The sequence below is a fragment of the Nothobranchius furzeri genome, chromosome 2 (genome assembly GCF_043380555.1).
Source record: "Nothobranchius furzeri strain GRZ-AD chromosome 2, NfurGRZ-RIMD1, whole genome shotgun sequence".
Classification (NCBI taxonomy): domain Eukaryota; kingdom Metazoa; phylum Chordata; class Actinopteri; order Cyprinodontiformes; family Nothobranchiidae; genus Nothobranchius; species Nothobranchius furzeri.
This window is the reverse complement of record NC_091742.1, coordinates 88,183,314-88,202,389: the sequence shown is the minus strand read 5'-3', so window position 1 is coordinate 88,202,389 and position 19,076 is coordinate 88,183,314. Positions and strand designations below refer to the sequence as shown.

The 19,076-nt window shown below is 43.4% G+C and overlaps 1 protein-coding gene across 1 annotated transcript; it reads right to left on the bottom strand.

Moving 5' to 3' along the window:
* Positions 1–389: 389 nt before the first annotated feature.
* LOC107397212 (uncharacterized) lies at positions 390–16,858 on the bottom strand. Its single transcript, XM_070542379.1, has 21 exons — positions 16,745–16,858; positions 16,293–16,388; positions 10,940–11,638; positions 10,691–10,772; positions 10,480–10,540; positions 10,327–10,429; positions 10,179–10,221; positions 10,012–10,036; positions 9,303–9,305; positions 9,099–9,209; positions 8,221–8,337; positions 6,877–7,051; positions 6,465–6,703; positions 6,261–6,396; positions 5,952–6,097; positions 4,767–4,878; positions 4,401–4,486; positions 3,942–4,014; positions 810–3,716; positions 571–739; positions 390–490 (listed from the first exon to the last, which is right to left on the bottom strand). Exons 2-19 carry the CDS (start codon positions 16,315–16,317, stop codon positions 2,209–2,211), a joined length of 3,744 nt encoding a protein of 1,247 aa, XP_070398480.1. The 5' UTR covers positions 16,318–16,388; positions 16,745–16,858; the 3' UTR covers positions 390–490; positions 571–739; positions 810–2,208.
* Positions 16,859–19,076: the final 2,218 nt, after the last annotated feature.

The window sequence follows — 19,076 nt, the reverse complement described above, 5'->3', positions numbered from 1 at the left end:
AACGGAGCGCTTCATTTGTAACTCAGGGCAGCTCAAGTGGGAGGAGCAAATAATCGGCTTGTTTTATTTTTATAATCGTTCAAAACATTTCATTCGGAATATATTTCTATGACGATGTTCAGAATACGACATCTGATAGTCTGAGAAAAATAATACCTAATTTGGAAAAAATAATACCTCTGAGACCAAATTTAACACTTTTAATGGCCTTAAATTTGACTATTTTTATTTATCACTTTTTAATACTTTTTAAAACCCCGCGGACACCCTGTGTTAAAGCGGCGGGAAGTGACTCTTCTATGTGGGTGTTCGTTTGGCCAGTCGATTCCGTCATGCTGTGGGTAGGTGCTTTCACCCAGGACATGAAGAATTACGACAGAACAAGGGAATAAAAATACAAGTGTTTTATTTACAAAATAATAGAAATAAGGAGAAACCTAGAACTAAGGACGCTGCGTCTGAAAACACAGGAACAGGACGGGACCGGAATCTATAAAAGATAAAGAAGAGGTGATCGGGACCGGAACCAGAGAACCAAGAGACACTGACTGAGAGACTGAGAGTTCTTACGATCAGAGACCAGAAGCTGCGCGGAGGCGGACTGGGAGAGGTTGGAGTGGTGAGGATGGTGCAGAGCGTGGACAGGCAGGCGGGCGAGGAGTTCGAAGACCTGAGGATCCTTGAGCGGCGAGACGGGAAGAAACAACTCCAGACCAGGTAGGTGATTCAGATCAGGAAACTGGAACAGGATAAATAAGCTCATTAGCTTAGTACGTATGATCAGGACAGGTAACAAGGCTAGAATCTACCCATGTGAGAGCATCGACTGGCGCTGGAGTTGAGTCCCATCGCTCCTTAAATCCCTCTGGCTCCGATTAGTGGAACTCCGAACAGGTGTGATGAGTACCACGCCCACCTGTAACACAGCGCTGACCAAAACTCACAGCAGAGGGAGGCAAACCGTGACAGTGGGGTTGGCAGCAATCGATTTAGCCAGCTGAAACATTTAATTTGTTTATATTTTAGTTGTAATGTTTATTTTCTGCAAAATATTTATGTCTCTAAAAGTTCTTTGAATTTGGTCGTTCCTAAACAGCATTTTAGTTGAAACTCTGCTCACAAATGGACTCAGACTGGCTAAATAAACAAATAAATAAAAATAAACACATTAGTCATTATATTTTAAATGGTATACCAATAAATTGTTGTAAACATAGTACTGGCAAGTGTAGCTAGAAAATAAAAAGGGTTATAAACTACCTTTACACTGCCGCTTCTGGGAGGTGAACCTGCACAACACTGCATGTCAAGCTGACTCCATAACCACTTCACCACCACATCTGATAAAAAGCAAGTGGTGTTACATGTAATTGTGCCATCCAGTGTGTCTTTGTAGATGGGATGTATGGTTGTTCCGGCGGTGTCTCAGTAGAAGTCATTTCAGAAATAATTTGTCAGAAAATTCACAGAATATCCAGATCTGAGAACCAAGACCAGACCCACTTCAGGGGGAGGAGACCAAATTGAAGCTGAGATGGGAGGAAAATGCATGAATGAGGCCAAAAATGGCTTTGGCGTGTTTCTTATGAGGAAATGACAATAGAACATGGCAAAAAGTTCCAAGTTAGATTTTTATTTATATGGAACCTTTACAAAAACTGTTCAATTAACCTCTCAACTCCGTCCTCAATCTTGCATTTTAGATGATATTAGCTATAACACCCTCTTTGGTTCCAGAATGCTATCAAGTCTGACAACTGGAATGAATTGGACCGACTCTGATGGAATGGGCGGGGCTGACTCTGGTGCAGCTCTACCTTCTGGTGCAGCTCTGCCTTTGTGGTTCTGCAGCGAGCACCACTTGACTTTTTTTGCTGATAAACTATATAAATGAGTGTCTAATTGACCTGTTGAATCGTGTAGTAAATAATTTGGGACTGGAGTGAATTTGACTTAAAATTCAAACATTCTGACTAAAACTGTCAGTGTTGTACCATCTTCAGATAAAAACTCTGCAATGCATTTGAATTTAAATCTGCCATCGCTAATGGCTTTGACATTAGCTGGTACATGATGATGTCACAACATCATTGTGTGTGTATTTCTTAGCAGCTCCGCCCTCTCGGTCTGCCAGGCAACAGCGTTTGCTGCATTTTTTAAACAGGAAGTAGGAGTGGAGTAAGACTCTGGTAGGGGGTGACTTACTCTTTAAATTGGTTCTTTTAGTCCCGTATGGACTCTCATGTGTCTGTTTAAACTTGGCTTATGACTAAACGTTTGTTCACAGAGCTCACAGGAATAAGGCTTCTGTCCTGTGTGGACTCTCATGTGGCTCTTTAAAACTGTCTTTTGTCTAAATCTTCGTCCACAGAGTTCACAAGCATAAGGCTTTTCTCCGGTGTGGACATTCATGTGTCTGCTTAAATGTGCCTTTTGTCTAAATCTTTGTCCACAGAGCACACAAGCATAAGGCTTCTGTCCTGTGTGGGCTTTAATGTGTAAGTTTAAAGTTGACTTATGACCAAATCTTTTTCCACAGAGCTCACAGGCATAAGGCTTCTGTCCTGTGTGGACTATCATGTGAGTTTTCAAATGTATATTTTCTCTAAATGTTTGTCCACAGAGCTCACAAGCATAAGGCTTCTGTCCTGTGTGGGCTTTTATGTGACTGTTTAAATTTGACTTATGACCAAATATTTTTCCACAGAACTCACAGGCAAAAGGCTTCTGTCCTGTGTGGACTCTCATGTGTCTGTTTAAATTTGACTTATGACCAAATCTTTTTTCACAGAGCTCACAGGCAAAAGGCTTCTGTCCTTTATGATCTTTCATGTGACTGTTTAAACTTGTTTTTTGGCTAAATCTTTGTCCACAGAGCTCACAGGAAAAAAGTTTTGGTCTTGTGTGGACCCTCATATGTCTGTTTAAAGTTGACTTATGACTAAACGTTTGTCCACAGAACTCACAGGCAAAAGGCTTCTGTCCTGTGTGGACTCTCATGTGTCTGTTTAAATTTGTCTTTCGACTAAATCTTCGTCCACAGTTGTCACAACTGAATGATTTTAGCTCAGTCTGGACTTTCCTGCATGAGTCAACATGTTGCTTCACTCGAACACATTTCTCATTCAAACAGCCTGAAAACCTCGTTGCATGTTTCTGGAGAGAACTCTTGTTAAGAAATTGTTCACCACACTCAGAGCAGCTAAAGGATTTGTTGACAGTCTTAACGTCTGACTCAGAAGACCTGGTCTCAGTCCAGTACAGGTCTCCATCTCCAGTTTCAGGCCCAGAGTCTGATATCTCAGTATTTAGATTCACATCATCTTCCTCATCTCCACTAACGTCAGCCTCAGAAGAATTGGATTTCTGTTCATGAGGGTTCACACTTGGCTTCCTGTTAGTTTCTGCCTCTCCAACAGTTTCTGCTGTCACCTGGTCAGCTGAGCTGCTGGTTGGGACATCCATGTCTTCTGGCTGCTGCTGATGAAGCTGTGAGAACATAGGATTCTCTTCATCATCCTCACTCTTTATAGAAACTGGAGCGAATTGAAACCTGGCAACATCATCCTCCTTCAAATCGAGCTGCTCTCCCTCCTGACTGGTCCAGATTTCCTCCTGTTCCTCCTTTATATGGAGGTGTTCTGGTTCCTTCTGGTCCACAGCAGCACTCCATTCTTCAGGAGCTTCTTCTTTAACCAGCACCACCAGTTGAACATCTGTGAAAAAACAATGAAACAAGGAGTCAGTTGAAATAAACTGCTAAACTAATGATTTCACATGTCTACAGCACTATTAGGCACTCACTAGCTGTCATTAAGTTATCAGCCCCCCCCCCCCCAATCCATCCATTACTGTTACACATTCATAATTCAGCTTTAATTGTGCTGATAGAGCAATATGTTTATCTGTTAATGCAGCTTTCTCTGCATTCACACACACACCTGTATTCACCCTGTCCAGATCCATGTGGAGCAAACACGATGACTGAGCCACAGCTGACCGATCCTCAGGTGTTATTTAGCATGTTTAGCTAACAGCTGCAATAGAAACAAAGCAGGAGAGCTGATGAAGATGCTGCTTCAGAACAACACATGACAGTAATGACATCAGCTGAGGACAGATCCGGTCCATGGAGAAAACAAGCAGCTGCTGCAGCTTTACCGTAACACCAGAATAGCTTTGAAAAGTTCCACAGATATTATTGGAGTATTTTATTGTGATGAGACGCGTCCGAAGCAGAGGACGGATGGGTTTGTGGCTAGTTGACTACCTTACTACGGTACCAGAGAGGTTTCTTGTGTCTCAGCGTGAGACTAGAATATCAGGCTAATAATATCAGCATATTTACACTCAAGTCGTCTGTAAATCCAAACATTTAAATCAAACCGTTGAAGACGTACCAGTAGCTTCCTCTTCAGGCCCAGTGAAGTTCCGCATGCGCAGTGCTGCTGTGGTCTTCCTTGTGGCTCCGGCTGCAGAACTGCAGCTACACGTCAACCGCAGTTTTAGGCCAACTGCATGTTCTCGCTTCTGCAGTTTTTTTATACAGCGCCCTCTAAAGGATGAGTGTTTAACTGCACAACTGTAGGTTCAAAATATGCGTCAAAAGTGATATGTAAGCGTTAAATTTATTACATCACTGTAATAAATAATTGATCAAAGTTTTGTTCTATCTCAATGAATGATGTGTTTTGTGTAACTTTATTCACATATTTAGATCTTCCACCCCATAATGGCAGTGGTGGTACATGGCTCCTCGATCTAACGCAGGATGGAGTATGTCGATGGGACATAGACATCAGCAAATTCTTCATGTCTGCAGCCATTGGTCTGATAATTCCTCTTGAAATGTTGGAGGGGCTGCCAGGCATTCATTTTCTATTGGGAATTGCAATAAAGTTGATCTAAATTATCCTTAAGAGTAAAGTGAACAATTTATTTAAATTAAACTTGGATTTTTACTGTTGTTTGGATGGTCCTGTAAAGAATAGAATGAATAGAAGAAAAGAATACACTGTGATATAGATTTTAGGCCATTTGGCGCACTCCTGCACAATGAAATAATAAACCAGCTTTTATCAAGTGCCCCCCTCCCCTGCATGTTTTCCATGTTTCTGCTTCAGCACACCTGATTTACATATTTGAATTGCCTTTTCTGGAAGACATCAAGTCCTGCAAAAGCCTATTAATCATTCATTCATTTAGATCAGGTGTGTGGAAACTAGGAAACTCCTAAAACATGTAGGACGGAGGGCACTGAGGACCAGGGTTTACGAAACACTACATGAAAGAAAAACCAGAGCATGGCTGCACCCCCTTCTGAGAGAGGACATGCTGCCTTGTTCACAACAAATGCTGTTCAATTTCACATGGACCAGAAATCTATGAGCCCATTTACACCAGCTATGGTGCCTCTCCCTAGGCGGCCACTTTACCGTGAGGGAGGGGTTTGAGTGTCCTAATGACCCTAGGAACTAAGTATGAGGCTATGTCTCTGGTAGGGTCACCCATGGTAAACAGGTCCAGGTGAGGGATGAGACAAAGTGAAGCTCATAGACTCCTTGTGAAGATAAACATAAATGGAAACCGTGTTTGAAGAAACACTCCTCAATGTCAGGTAACTTTATTGACACAAATGAAGGAGCCCTGCAGCCACATGTAAAGTTACACGAGCTAAGGCTAACAGCAGCATGCAACCACCACATGGGCTAACAAACATAGCTTGATGACCTAGCGTGCAGACTAACAACATATAACACAACAACAGCTTAACAAATGTGAAACAGGTGTACAGACTTATAGATACAAGTGGAACAGTGAAATCAACACATTGCAGCATGAACGTAATGAAAGACGCTCTGCCTCACAGAAGAAAATCCTCATAAAGCGTTCCTCCACACTGCCCTCTAGTGGTACACTCTGCAGTGTTCCCATGCCTGGACACGGGTCACCGGGGCCCCCGACTGGAGCCAGGCCTGGAGTTGGGGCACGTCAGCGAGCGCCTGGTGGCGGCTTTTATTTATGTAGCCCGGCTGGGCACAGCCCAAAGAGGAGATGTGGGTCCCCCTTTCCAAGAGCTCACAACTCGTGGAAGGCACTAAAGGGGTCGGGTGCATAGTGTGTCGGGTGGTAGCTGAAGGCAGGGACCTTGGCGGTGTGATCCTCGACTACAAAAGCTCTTGGTACGTGGAATGTCACCTTGAGAGGTTCCGGCTAGATATAGTTGGACACACCTCAAGGCATGGCTCTGGCTCCAGAACCAGTTTCCTTGAGAGGCGTTGGATTTTCTTCCACTATGGAGTTCTTCCCACTGAGAGGTGCCGAGCAGGAGTGGGCCATTTTGGTGCCTGCATGTTGGGGTTTACCCCAGTGAATGAGAGGAGAGTGTCCCTCTGCCTAAGTGTGGAAGGACAGGTCCTGACTATTTTGTGCTTATGCACCAAACTGCCGCTTAGATTGCCTACCATTTTTGGAGTCCTTGGAGGGGCCCTAGAGAGTGCTCGTTCTGGTGACTCCCTTGTTCTGCTCATGTAGGCAACCACCAGTGAGACCTGAAGAGGTGTGGTTGGAAGGAATGTCCCCTCTGATCTGAATCTGAGCAAAGTTTTGTTTTTGGACTTATATGTGCACGTCATGAATTGTCCATAACGAAGACCATGTTCACGCTTAAAGGTGTCCATACGTGCTCTTGGCACCAGGGTACCTTAAGGTGGTTTTCCAGAAACGCTACTCAGAGCAACTTGGACTGATGCAGCTCAGCCTGAACACTGTTCCCACGAGCACGAGCTATTTTTAGCCTCTGCTCTGTTAAGATACCTGATGTGGCAGTGTGAGCGTCCTGTCACAGTGTCCCGATTGATCATGCGCCCTGGCTACTTGGCCAAGGGGATGTCCCTTTGGCTGACTGGTTAGCGAGTGTGACTCTCACCCGAGAGTCTGTGGATCGAATCCTGCCCGGGCCATCGTTTCTACACCTTCTCACATTTGGCATTGTCGGCAGGATCCATGTAGTACTGTCAAGTAGGTCCATGGATGTGAAGTTTGTGGCACCCTGCGCGGGAGCACAAGGACATGCTTGTAGACAGTGGTGGATTTAGCAATTTGGGGGCCCAAGGCAAACACAGACATGGGGCCCCTTACACTACATTTTCGACTATCTGACCTTTTAACTGGATTTGCTAAACTCTCCCCTCTTCTGACATGAGTTATTTTCCCTTTTTATTAGTCCTCCTCCTTTTTCATGTATTTCCCTCCCTTTGAGCGCTTTCAATATTTGCACAGCTTTCTTTTTCCTGTCAGTGCTCCTGTGCTTTAGCCTTTTTTTTTTCTATTTTTCATTTTGGTCCATGTTTTCCTCCCTTTAAACATTTTCCATCATCTTTCCTTTCTGCTTCCTTTTGATGTTTACATCGAAAAACAAAGTCACTTTCAGAAGTGAAAATAAAAGCTTTTTTTAAAGCAAACTGCCTCTTTCTCTTATTGGAGCCACTAGGATAAAGGTTGGTTTATGCTTGACGCGTCCGTAAGGTCCGCACGGCTCCGCGCGGAAAAGTTGCGTCATTTTAACAACCACGCCCCTCCACCGCACCTCCGCACGGCCCAGAATTTCCGCAACGCGCACCTCGGAAAATTTCTAACCACGCAGACGGACCGACGCGGAAAAACATGGCGGACCGGCAAGAACTAGTACGGCAGAGGTTTGTAAATACAGAAATTTGTATGATTCAGCTCTCAAAGATCACCGTGATCAACATGTTGTTCATAATTCTTGGAGAGAATTAGCTCGCACTGTCGGAAAAGACGAGGACGCTGTTAAAAATGCTGGAATGCCATGTTGTAAACAGTAATTTCTACTTCTACTATGGTGTAGTGTTGGATGCATGCCGTAGAGCTCCATGCTGCCCCCTACAGTTTGGGAGAATATTGGCTCACCGCAGAGACGAGCCGCACAAACCATAAACGCTGCGAGTTGTGAAGCGCGTTCTAGCCGCGAGCCGCATCACCGCGCGGAAAGTGAATGCGTCAAGCATAAACCAAGCTTAACTCCATTTCATGCTTCATGTTTTGACTATCGCTTTGAGTTTGTTACAAAAGCTCCCGCCTCTCTTCTTCTCATCCTGCTTTCTCTTCTTCTTACTTGTGGTCTTACAGCACTTGGCAAACAACAATTTGGTGCATTACCGCCACCAACTAGATTGGAGTGGAATGACTACCAGTCACTTCCTGTTTGTGCATCGGTGTCTTAAAGGGATAGTCCATTGTGGCATTAACAGAGGGGTGCCAGCAGTCAGGGCTAGGGGGCCCCCCAACAAAAGGGGGCCCCAGGCGACCACCGACCTATGCCTTATGGTAAAACCGCCACTGCTTGTAGAAAGAGGAGGGAAGATGTGGCAGTGTGAGCGTCCTGTCACAGTGTCCCGATTGATGATGCGCTAGTTTCTCCACCTTGCCACACTGGCAAGGCTGAGTCGGGTGGCATTGTAATTCTGACCGCTGATTGGCTAGGGGGCGGAGTCATTGGCTGCTCTGGAGTTTTTTGCTTTGTTTTACTGCCTGCAGCCATTTCCTGGTTTAGTCTGACAATAAGCCATAAAACTGAGCTAAATGTCCAGCAACACCAACATCTTTAGCTGAGTAGTTGCTGTGGAGCATACAAGTTACCTTACACTGACTGTTTACTGATCCCCTCATGCTATTTTCCCCCCTTGCATCATTTCCTGGTCCAGAGGTGCCCCATGTGATCGGCTCATTAGTAATTTGCAGTAACGAGCAGTAGGACAGGTGTACCCAATAAAGTGGCCAGTGAGCAATATGTGATTTTTAACTAAAATGTTGACAATTTTTATTCTGTTTCAGTTATCAACTTACTGTATACCACTAAATCGTCTGTCCATTATTATTTAGGGCCAGCTATATGGCATCAAAATGGGCACAGCTCCGTGTAAATAAATAAAAAACATTGTAAACTCAAAAAATAAAATTGTAAAATTAAATGAAAATTGAAAACTTGAAAAAGAAATTGTAAATTCCAACAAAAAATGGGAAATTTTAAAAATGAAATTGTGCTGCCAAACAGCCTGGATGGTCTCCTTCTCTACCTTGAGTGAGGTGAACCAGGTGGAACAAATCTTCAAGGTAATTTGTGTGAGCCAGGTACCTATAAAATGACGGACCTGCCCCTTTGTCTTGGTTATGGAACACAGTGCAAGCTGACACAACAGCAAATGTCAAATCTCCAAAGTGATTGTACGAAATCAAGCCCTCTACAAGCTTGTGAAAGACAGCCGGTTTTCACCTGTTACTGCCTGAAGGAAAAGTTAAACAAAAGAAAATCAACTGATCCTACGGCTGTTTCTTGGGTGGAATCCAGTTAACATGTTATCGTAGAGAGCCGATCCCTTTCAAGTAGGGAATTGTACAAGAAAATTGTAAATTCAAACTAAAAACTTGAAATGTGGAAAAATAAATTGTTAATGAACAAATTAAGTAAAAAAAAAACATGACTGAATCTAAAACTGCAAGAAAAAAACAAAAGATTTTAATTAAGGAGAACTAAATAAAACAAGTTTCGGCAGAGTTTACATTTCTCCTCTATTAACGTCTGCTGTAACAGCGCTATGACAGCGGAAACAATTGGTTTCAGTTCCCATAACAAATTTAGCAAAAGACAGTTTTTTTTGTCAGACTTCTAAAAACAAATAATCCTTTGGGGAAAATTCCTCCACCTGTCCCCTCTGCGACATCGTGTTTACGTCACATGCGGTCTGTTTAGATTTGAAAGAAGAATGGTGATGGAGCATTCCTGGATCTGCGTTTTGATTGGTTTAGGAGTAATTGATGAAGCTACCTCACAGGTTATAACGAGAAATGAAAGGAAACTTTTTTTAATGAAGTTTTTATTGGCCTATTTTCTTTGATACCACACATCCATAAATATATCTAATTATTGAATTATTGTCTAGCCCTACCTGTTCGATATCACGTTAACAGCGTAGCCAAGTGTTTATTTACCATTTTTATACGGTCATCGTCTATACTGCACAACGGTGAGCGAACCCAGTCCTTTAGGGCCACTGTTGCTTCATGTTTTCTATGCATCCCTGCTCACACACACCTGATACATTCTATATCAAGTCGGGATTCTTGATTTGATGCAGAGTTTAAAAAAAAGTGTTTACCTTCTGCTAACAAGTTTCTGCTCCTCCTGAGAAGAGGCCCAGGCTGAGACACGTTTTACCACAGGATCAGATTGAGTAAAAGGTGATTAATGCATGAAACTAAAGTAGCATGAGATGATCTGAACAAAACACAGAAACTGCTGCGAACAGCAAGGCAGCAGGAAGGAAGCTCTGGAGCAACCAGTGACTCCAGTCTCTTGTGAATCAGTGAACGAGTCAGGCGACGTCACATTTTGGCATGGCTGAGCACGCTTGGAACCACATTTAAAAAAAGGTACTGAAAGGTGGGGAAAATACTGACCTCTGCTGTTGGAAAAGCCTGTCCAACTGGGCAGAACAGACTGTACTCATCCTGAGTACCGCTGTTGGAAAAGGCCAATAAAAGTGTCCTCTGAAGCCCCGACATTCCCGATCAGACAAGCACCCCTGGTCATAATCTTCCTATTTTAATCCCCACGTATCACGGAACATTTTCACAGAGGGACAGGTGACTCCAGGCTGTAATCAGTAACCTTAAAGCAGAGGAAGTGGTTGAAAAACCACCCCGTTCTGCCACTCTGATAAGAAGCTCCTCTATGGCTTCACAGCTAGAGCCTGCAGGGATTTTGCGGAACATTTACAGCTTGAGGGGCACAATCTTTTGCTCGCAAGCCCATGGGCTCGGGGTAAAGGACGTCCACCAGGGGTAAACGACCGACATCTCCGATGTAAAAACCACAAAGGTCCCTTTTTTGGTTATTTTGTAGTTAAATTAGCTCTTTAAAGTCCTGTGTGGACACTTATGTGCCTGTTTAAACTTGACTTTTGACTAAATGTTTGTCCACAAAACTCACACTCATAAGGCTTCTGGCCTGTGTGGACTCTCATGTGTCTGTTTAAATGTGCGTTTTGTCCAAATCTTAGTCCACAAAACTCACACGCATAGGGTTTCTGTCCTGTGTGGACTCTCATGTGTCTGTTTAAATTTGACTTACAACCAAATCTTTGTCTGCAGAATTCACACGCATAAGGCCTCTGTCCCGTGTGGACTCGCATGTGACTGTTTAAGTTTGATTTTGTACTACATATTTTTCCACAGTCATCACAATTAAACGATTTTAGTTGTGATGACTGTTCATGAGAGTTCAGATCTGGGTCCCCGCTAGTTTCTGCTCCTCCACCAGTTTCAGCTGTCATCTGGTCAACTGAGCTGCTGGTTGGAACATCCATGTCTTCCGGTTGCTGCTGATGAAGCTGTGAGTACGGAGGATCATCATCATCCTCAATCTTTATAGAAACTGCATCAAATGGAAACCTGGTAGCATCAGTCTCCTCCTTCAAATGGAGCTGCTCTCCCTCCAGACTGGTCCAGAGTTCCTCCTGTTCCTCCTTTATATGGAGGTGCTCTGGGTCCTGCTGGTCCACAGCAGCACTCTGCTCTTCAGGAGCTTCTTCTTTAACCAGCACCACCAGTTGAACGTCTGCAGGAAACAAAGAAACACACGATATGAGCTACCAATTGCTGTAACTGTATTATCACAAATATAATTTTATTCCCTTAAGGTGGTGAGAAGGGAACACCCTAAGCATCCAACCATGCTCCCAATAAGGAAGTGCCAAAAGTGCAATTCCACCCTCATCCGCTAGGGGCCGCCACCAGAATTGAGCAAACTGTGATGTTGATCTGCAAATTCTGATCAACGGCTCCGCTCCTACCCTGCAGCCTGAAGAGACCCGAGAGCAGCATCACGCCAAAGATGTTATCAAACGTGTCTGCCGAACTTTCACGCCGCGATGGGTAATTTGCATCCTGCAGCGAAAAATACGGCGTGGAGCGAGCTCTTTAAAGTATGTCAGCACAGTGGATTTACCACAAGTTTTAAAGAACACACTCCAGGCTGTGTGAGGTGAGTTTAAGGCTCACTGCAGAAATATAAAAACACGGAGCATCAACATTCAAACACAGCCACTCACCAACACTCGTGTGTGTGTGTGTGTGTGTGTGTGTGTGTGTGTGTGTGTGTGTGAGAGAGAGAGAGAGAGAAAGAGCGAGAGAGAAAGAGCGAGAGAGAAAGAGCGAGAGAGAAAGAGCGAGAGAGAGAGAAAGAGCGAGAGAGAGCGAGGAGAGAGAGGAGAGAGAGAGAGAGAGAGAGGAGAGAGAGAGAGAGGAGAGAGAGAGAGAGAGAGAGAGAGAGAGAGAGAGAGAGAGAGAGAGAAGAGAGAGAGCGAGAGAGAGAAAGAGCGAGAGAGAGAGAGAGAAAGAGCGAGAGAGAGAGAGAAAGAGCGAGAGAGAGAGCGAGAGAGAGAGAAAGAGCGAGAGCGAGAGAGAGAGAGAGAAAGAGCGAGAGCGAGAGAGAGAGAGAGAGAGAGCGAGAGAGAGAGAAAGAGCGAGAGCGAGAGAGAGCGAGAGAGAGAGAGAGAGAGAGAGAGAGAAAGAGCGAGAGAGAGAGCGAGAGAGAGAGAAAGAGCGAGAGCGAGAGAGAGAGCGAGAGAGAGCGAGAGAGAGAGCGAGAGAGAGAGAAAGAGCGAGAGCGAGAGCGAGAGCGAGAGAGAGAGAGAGAGAGAGAGAGAGAGAGAGAGAGAGAGAGAGAGGGCTGAACAAATAACCTGTAAAATAATCAGTCGTCATGCTAGATCAGCCTCTCTGTGGTGGACAACACCGGGGTCGGTCCACTACGAGCCGATAGGGATAATAAATAAATACATATAATAATAAAAAAAAGGGTCTAAGTGAAGGAGATGTTTTTGTTCATGGAGTAAAAATACACACTGAAGTACAAATTATTTAATCAAGTAAGACCTGTGGTTGGCTGGCTCATTTAAAACATGTTGCGTTTTTGGATCATGCCTCATGAAGGAATCAGAATCAATAGGAACAGGAATCAAAACAAGGAATCGTTCAAATTCAAACGATGCCCAACCCTAGTCCCAGTGCGGACCCTCTCTGCTAGGGATGTGAATCTTAGAGCAACTCACGATTTAATTCGATTCCGAGTCTTGGGGTGCCGATTCGATTCTGAATCGATTCTCAATTTAAATCGATTCACAATCAGAATTAACAAAGACTGCTCCAGGATGAACAACTTTGTTGTACAAGTCAGTTAAAGCTATGGGACATTTTTATTTGACTTTAAACTGGTCGTGCTCCAAAAATGCTAATTTACAATATAAAATAAAAGTGATTTTAAAATTGTAAACAGAAACAATCTTTTGACCAAAAGGCAACATTTATTTATGCTTACCTTGTAAAATATAACAAATCTGTAGTTACCTAACAGTAGCTTTGAAAGTAATACGGTCAAATACTTTTCAAGTATGTGTAGAAACAAGTTACATGAGTAATCCTGAGTACTCATTTATCAACTTAGAAAATAAATATGAGAATATCTCAAATTTCTGAGTATGGAAAAAAATACATTCCTGTGCCCTCGGAATTGATTCTGAATCTTTATAAATAAGAATCCCGATTCAGACTTGAATCGATTTTTTTCAGCACCTCTACTCTCTACCACTAGGCCACTGAGAAGAACGAGGCTCTGTCCTTTCCTTCTATTCATCTAGCATTGATTAACAGGGACCGCCTGTGGACGAGTGTGAGCCTAGCACGTCATCTTCGTTTGAATTAGAGAGGACTGAATCCACCTGAGCTTTGTTCGAGGAACCGAAAAATCGTGCAGTGAACTGGTGCGCCATTGACCTTTTGTACCTACATCTAGGGCTGCTCAATTAATCAAATTTTAATCACGATTACGATCTGAGTTTTGAACGATTATAAAAAACAAAACAAGCCGATTATTTGCTCCTCCCAGTTGCGCTGCCCTGAGTTGCAAATGAAGCGCTCCTCACAGTGTTGCCAACTTGGCGACTTTGACGCTATTTCCAACAGCTTCTCAGACCCCCTTCTTGACTTTTTAAATCTTAAAAGTACCTAGCAAACATCTCAGAAACATCTCTGGTAACCCTTAGCTACATTCTGGATAACTGTCGTCGACATTTCCTGAAGGTTAGCTAAACACTCCGCCTGCGCTCCGGACCGTTCTTCAGGACATTAGGAAAGGGAATGATGTAGTGATGTGTCAGTCGCTAAAGAAACAGCTCTCGGAGCCGGCTCCCTGTTGGATTAACCAGAGTGAGTGACACACACACCGCACCTGCGGACTCCTGAGCCGCTAAAAACGGCTAAATGTGCGCGTGCGGCGCGCTAAACACACATGCAGCTTGCCCCCGATTGCTGTGAGACCGGGTTGGGGGGTGGGGGGTGCAGCTGTGGTTGGGACAATTATTACATTAACTGATGGACCCGTAAATAAATAGTTTATAAATAAGGTAGAAATAAGTTCCTCATGCTGATAAATAATAACTAATCTCTCTGAGGACACGGTGCTAGTGCACTCTCCTACAGCACCTTGACACGACTTCAATAAATGTTATGCAACATTTTGTGAACATCAATTTATTTGCGTTTATTTGTTATAAATGCCACTGTATAATTCTCGCTGTCAGTATTTGCAAGATATTGGTATTTGGGTCTGTACTGGTTAGACTTAAATGAGTTAAACCAAGGTCTATAGCCCTTGGGTCATAAACTATGAGCTATAAGTATATTGGTCTTTTTATACTGGGAATCAGGAGTTATTTTAGTGATCATCTTGTTTCTTATTTATTTTTTGTCCTGATTGTGCCCTGAGCAATTTTATGACTGAATAAAAACAAATAAAATCAACATAAATAGAAAAATCATCTTAAATAATCGAGATCTCAATTTCAGTCACAATAATCGTGATTATTATTTTTGCCATAATCGAGCAGCCCTACCTACATCACATGGGTCCCCAATATTGGTTGGCAAAAGCAAGTACACAGTAAACGAATAAACAAAGGAAAAAGTAGCGACTGAAATATATACATATTTTTTGCTAGGCAACCCTGATCCTAGAGAGCCGCTGTCCTGCTTGTTTTCCAGCCATCTTTGTTCCTGCTGTTGATTACCTGCATCAGGTGTGTTCAGCCAATTAGAAGCTGCAGGTACATGCATGGCTGGAAAACCTGCAGGACTACAGATCTCCAGAACCGGGGTTGCCTACCAACTAGTTCAAGCCCAGTTCAGTTGTCAGAAGCAGCTCACCAGGTGCTGTCCCAAATCATGGCTGGAACCATGGCAACAGGTCGTAATGTGCGCTTCACCGTATTGTTTTATTCGTAAATACCAAATCTAACAGCATATTTATGACAAAGTTTAGGTGTTAACCACTAGAAAAATGAGATAGAACATCAAAAAAATAACCCTTTTCTGAAATATAATACGTTTAAGGACTTCAATTTGGCTATCCTGAATTTAATGGGTTTTGTTTCACACTTTAAGACCCCTCGGCTACCCTGATGTTACAACAGGAGAAAATCACTAAAACAATTACAAACATTAAGATGAATGACCTGCACTCATATAGAACCTTTCAGAGTCAGATGACTCCAAAGCGCTTTACATTACAGTGTATCATTCATCCATTCACACGCTGGTGGTGATGAGCTACGATGTGGCCACAGCTGCCCTGGGGCGCACTGACAGAGGCGAGGCTGCCGAGCACGGGCGCCACCGGTCCCTCCGACCACCACCAGCAGGCAAGGCGAGTTAAGTGTCTTGCCCAAGGACACAACAGCTGGGATCGAACCTGCAACCTTCCCGTTACCCGACAACCAACCCAACCTCTTGAGCTACTGCTGCCCGTAAGAGCCCTGGTTCCAACACATTAAATTCTGAGTAATGGGGACAGAGTTACATTAGTACTGTTTAGCTGCTGACGTGTGTGACGTTTCCCCACTGTGGGATTAATAAAGTCTATTCTAATCTATCCACCTAGCCTTCAGCTGTAACTATGCTGTTAGACAGATCTGTTCACCTGTTAATGCAACTTTTTTCTGCTGGGACTCCTTGCTTTTACATTTATACTTCTACATGTTTTGCACCTTAAACTGGCTGTGTGTGCGAAAGGTGTGTCAGTGTGTGTGTGTGTGTGTGTGTGAGCGTGACATCTATTTTAACCTTATTTTATTTTACTACCGCCAAGTAAATTTTACACCTGTGCAATGACAATAAATCTTGAATCTTAAACGCACACCCACGTTGTGTGGCCTTACCCAAGTTCATCCTGTCCAGATCCATGTGGAGCAAACACGATGACTCAGCCACAGCTGACCGATCCTCAGGCGTTATTTAGCATGTTTAGCTAACAGCTGCAATAGAAACAAAGCAGGAGAGCTGATGAAGATGCTGCTTCAGAACAACACATGACAGTAATGACATCAGCTGAGGACAGATCCAGTCCATGGAGAAAACAAGCAGCTGCTGCAGCTTTACCGTAACACCAGACTAGCTTTGAAATGTTCTACAGATATTATTGGAGTATTTTATTGTGTTGAGACGCGTCCGGAGCAGAGGACGGATGGGTTTGTAGCTGGTTGACTACCTTACTACGGTACCAGAGAGGTTTCTTGTGTTTCATCCTCAGAATAACGTTTAAAGCAGCTTTTTGTTACACTCACATAGTCTGTAAAACCAACAATATACATTTAAGTTCAACAGAACGTACCAGTAGCTTCCGCTCCAGGCCCGGTGAGCGCCATGATGACCAAGAAAGGTACCGCCTTTCACACCTCTGATTGGCTGGAAGGGATCTCCACGATTGGGTGCACGGTTTTCAGTTTTTTATGAGAGATAAAACATAAATTATTTTGCATAACAGGACATAATGATTATTATAGCACTAAGTTCACGTTGCCTTTACAAAACTCTCCAAAACAGCTTTCTGCTGGTGGCAGAAGGACAGCACTTAGAGCAGGGGTGTCAAATTCTGGTCCACGGGGGCCGGTGTCCTGCATCTTTTAGTGTTTTCCCTGTTCCAACACAGATAATTCACCTGTGCAGCAGATCATCAAACACTGCAGAAGCCTATTAATCAACTGGTGACTGAAATCAGGTGTGCTGAAACCGGGAAACGCTAAAACGTGGGATTACGGCCCTTTGAGGACTGGAGTTTGACACCCCTGACTTAGAGGATACGGTCCCCGCAGATCCCAACTTGCCAAATGTGGGACACAGATTACTTAGTGTGGGACAACATGAAGTTCCAATGTAATGAGAAAAAAACAAACAAAACGTATATTCAGCCTTTTAGACCCAGACCCAAGACATCACTGTTCACACACACACACACACACACACACACACACACACACACACACACACACACACACACGCACACGCACACGCACACGCACACGCACACACACGCACACGCACACACACACGCACGCACGCACGCACGCACGCACGCACACACACACACACACACACACACACACACACACACACACACACACACTTCACAACATAACTCAGTAGTGGCTCTGATCATTTTAATTATATAGATAGCCCCACAGTAATAAAACCCTGCAGGTTTAAGCAGTTTTTTGGAGTTTTCATTGAATGTTTTCCACAACAGAAAGATTGTAAAAGTACCAGTAATATTTTTTAGATCAATTTGTTTGTTTTTAATAAATTTTCCACTAAAATCAGCATCTCATTGAAAAAATATCCATACTTTTTTTACTGTTGTTTAATTAATTCAGAAACAAAACATTTTTTTAAACATGACAACAATTCTCTTCTTGATTTTAGGTGAGAGAATAAACATCAAATTCTAACCTCTAAAAATTCTGATCAGATCTAATAATAGTTTCTTAGTGTTCCTTTTTGCCTCAAATTTCTGAGAATAAGCGATCAAAGCTTATTTCTTCACTGTGCTTTAAGGGGCTCAGCATGTATGCAGATATCTGAAAACGCAGCACCTTGTCTGTGTTAGAACCTCCATTGTATTTATTATGGACCTGTCTAATTACTGGAAAACCTGCTTTTGACCTCTTCATATCAGACTCCGCGCCGAGACATGAAAACACGACTCAGAAACAACAAAGACTCTGTTGAGTGTCTCTGAACACGTTTAATTCACGAGTTTACAGCCTTTTCACACAATATGCCCTATAGGTTATAAATTGTAAGTCGCTTTAGATAAAAGCATTTACTAAATGAATTAACATAAACATTTTCTCCTCCGTGCTCACTCACGCTTGTTTTGGTGGTTCGGGTGCGCTCCACACATGCTCTGGATCTGCGTTAAAGAGCAAGTCACCCCCTACAAGAAACTTACTCCACTCCCACTTCATGTTTGAAAAATGCAACAAATGCTGTTGCCAGGCAGACCGAGAGGGCGGAGCCGCTAACACATACACACACACACACACAGGCTCACAACAGCATTGTGACATCATCATGTACCAGTTAACATCATTGCATACCTCTTAGCCAATAGCGGTGGCAGATTTAAATTCAAATACAGTGCAGTTTTTAATGGCGCAACACTGACAGTTTTAGGCAGAATATTAAAATTTTAACTAAGATGCACTGAAGTGCCAAATTATTAACTACACGTGTCTACAGCACAATTAGACACTCGTTTATGTAGTTTATCAGCGAAAAAAAAGTTGATTTGGGGGTGACTTGCTCTTTATAGTCCCACCTCTGTTTGATTGACAGCAACAGGCAAATTTCTCCACAGTTTCTTTTATAAGATTGAAACTCGAAACAGGAAACTGTCAATAATGCGGGACATGAATCTCAATTTGCGGGACGCGTGAAAAGTAAAGAAAATGTGAGACTGTCCGACGGAACAAAGCGGGAGATCTTGTCACCCTACTTAGCGAGGATAGCCGGTTTGTTGCTAAATAAATTAGCCAATCGTAGTAGAACCTTTTTAGCCAATCAAATGAGAGAAAGGCGGGATCTTTCTTGGACATTCTAGAATTCCAGATGATGCGACCGGCGCCGAATGGGTTGCGCATGCACAGGGGTTTTTGTTGTCGCTT

Excerpts from the sequence above, each read along its gene's own strand:
- LOC107397212 (XM_070542379.1), bottom strand. The coding sequence starts at position 16,317 with ATGGATCTGGACAGGATGAACTTGG. Across the intron at positions 11,639-16,292 it reads TCTGGACAGGATGAACTTGG|ACGTTCAACTGGTGGTGCTG; the intron begins GTAAGGCCACAC and ends TGTTTCCTGCAG. Across the intron at positions 10,541-10,690 it reads ACCACTTCCTCTGCTTTAAG|CGGTACTCAGGATGAGTACA; the intron begins GTTACTGATTAC and ends CTTTTCCAACAG.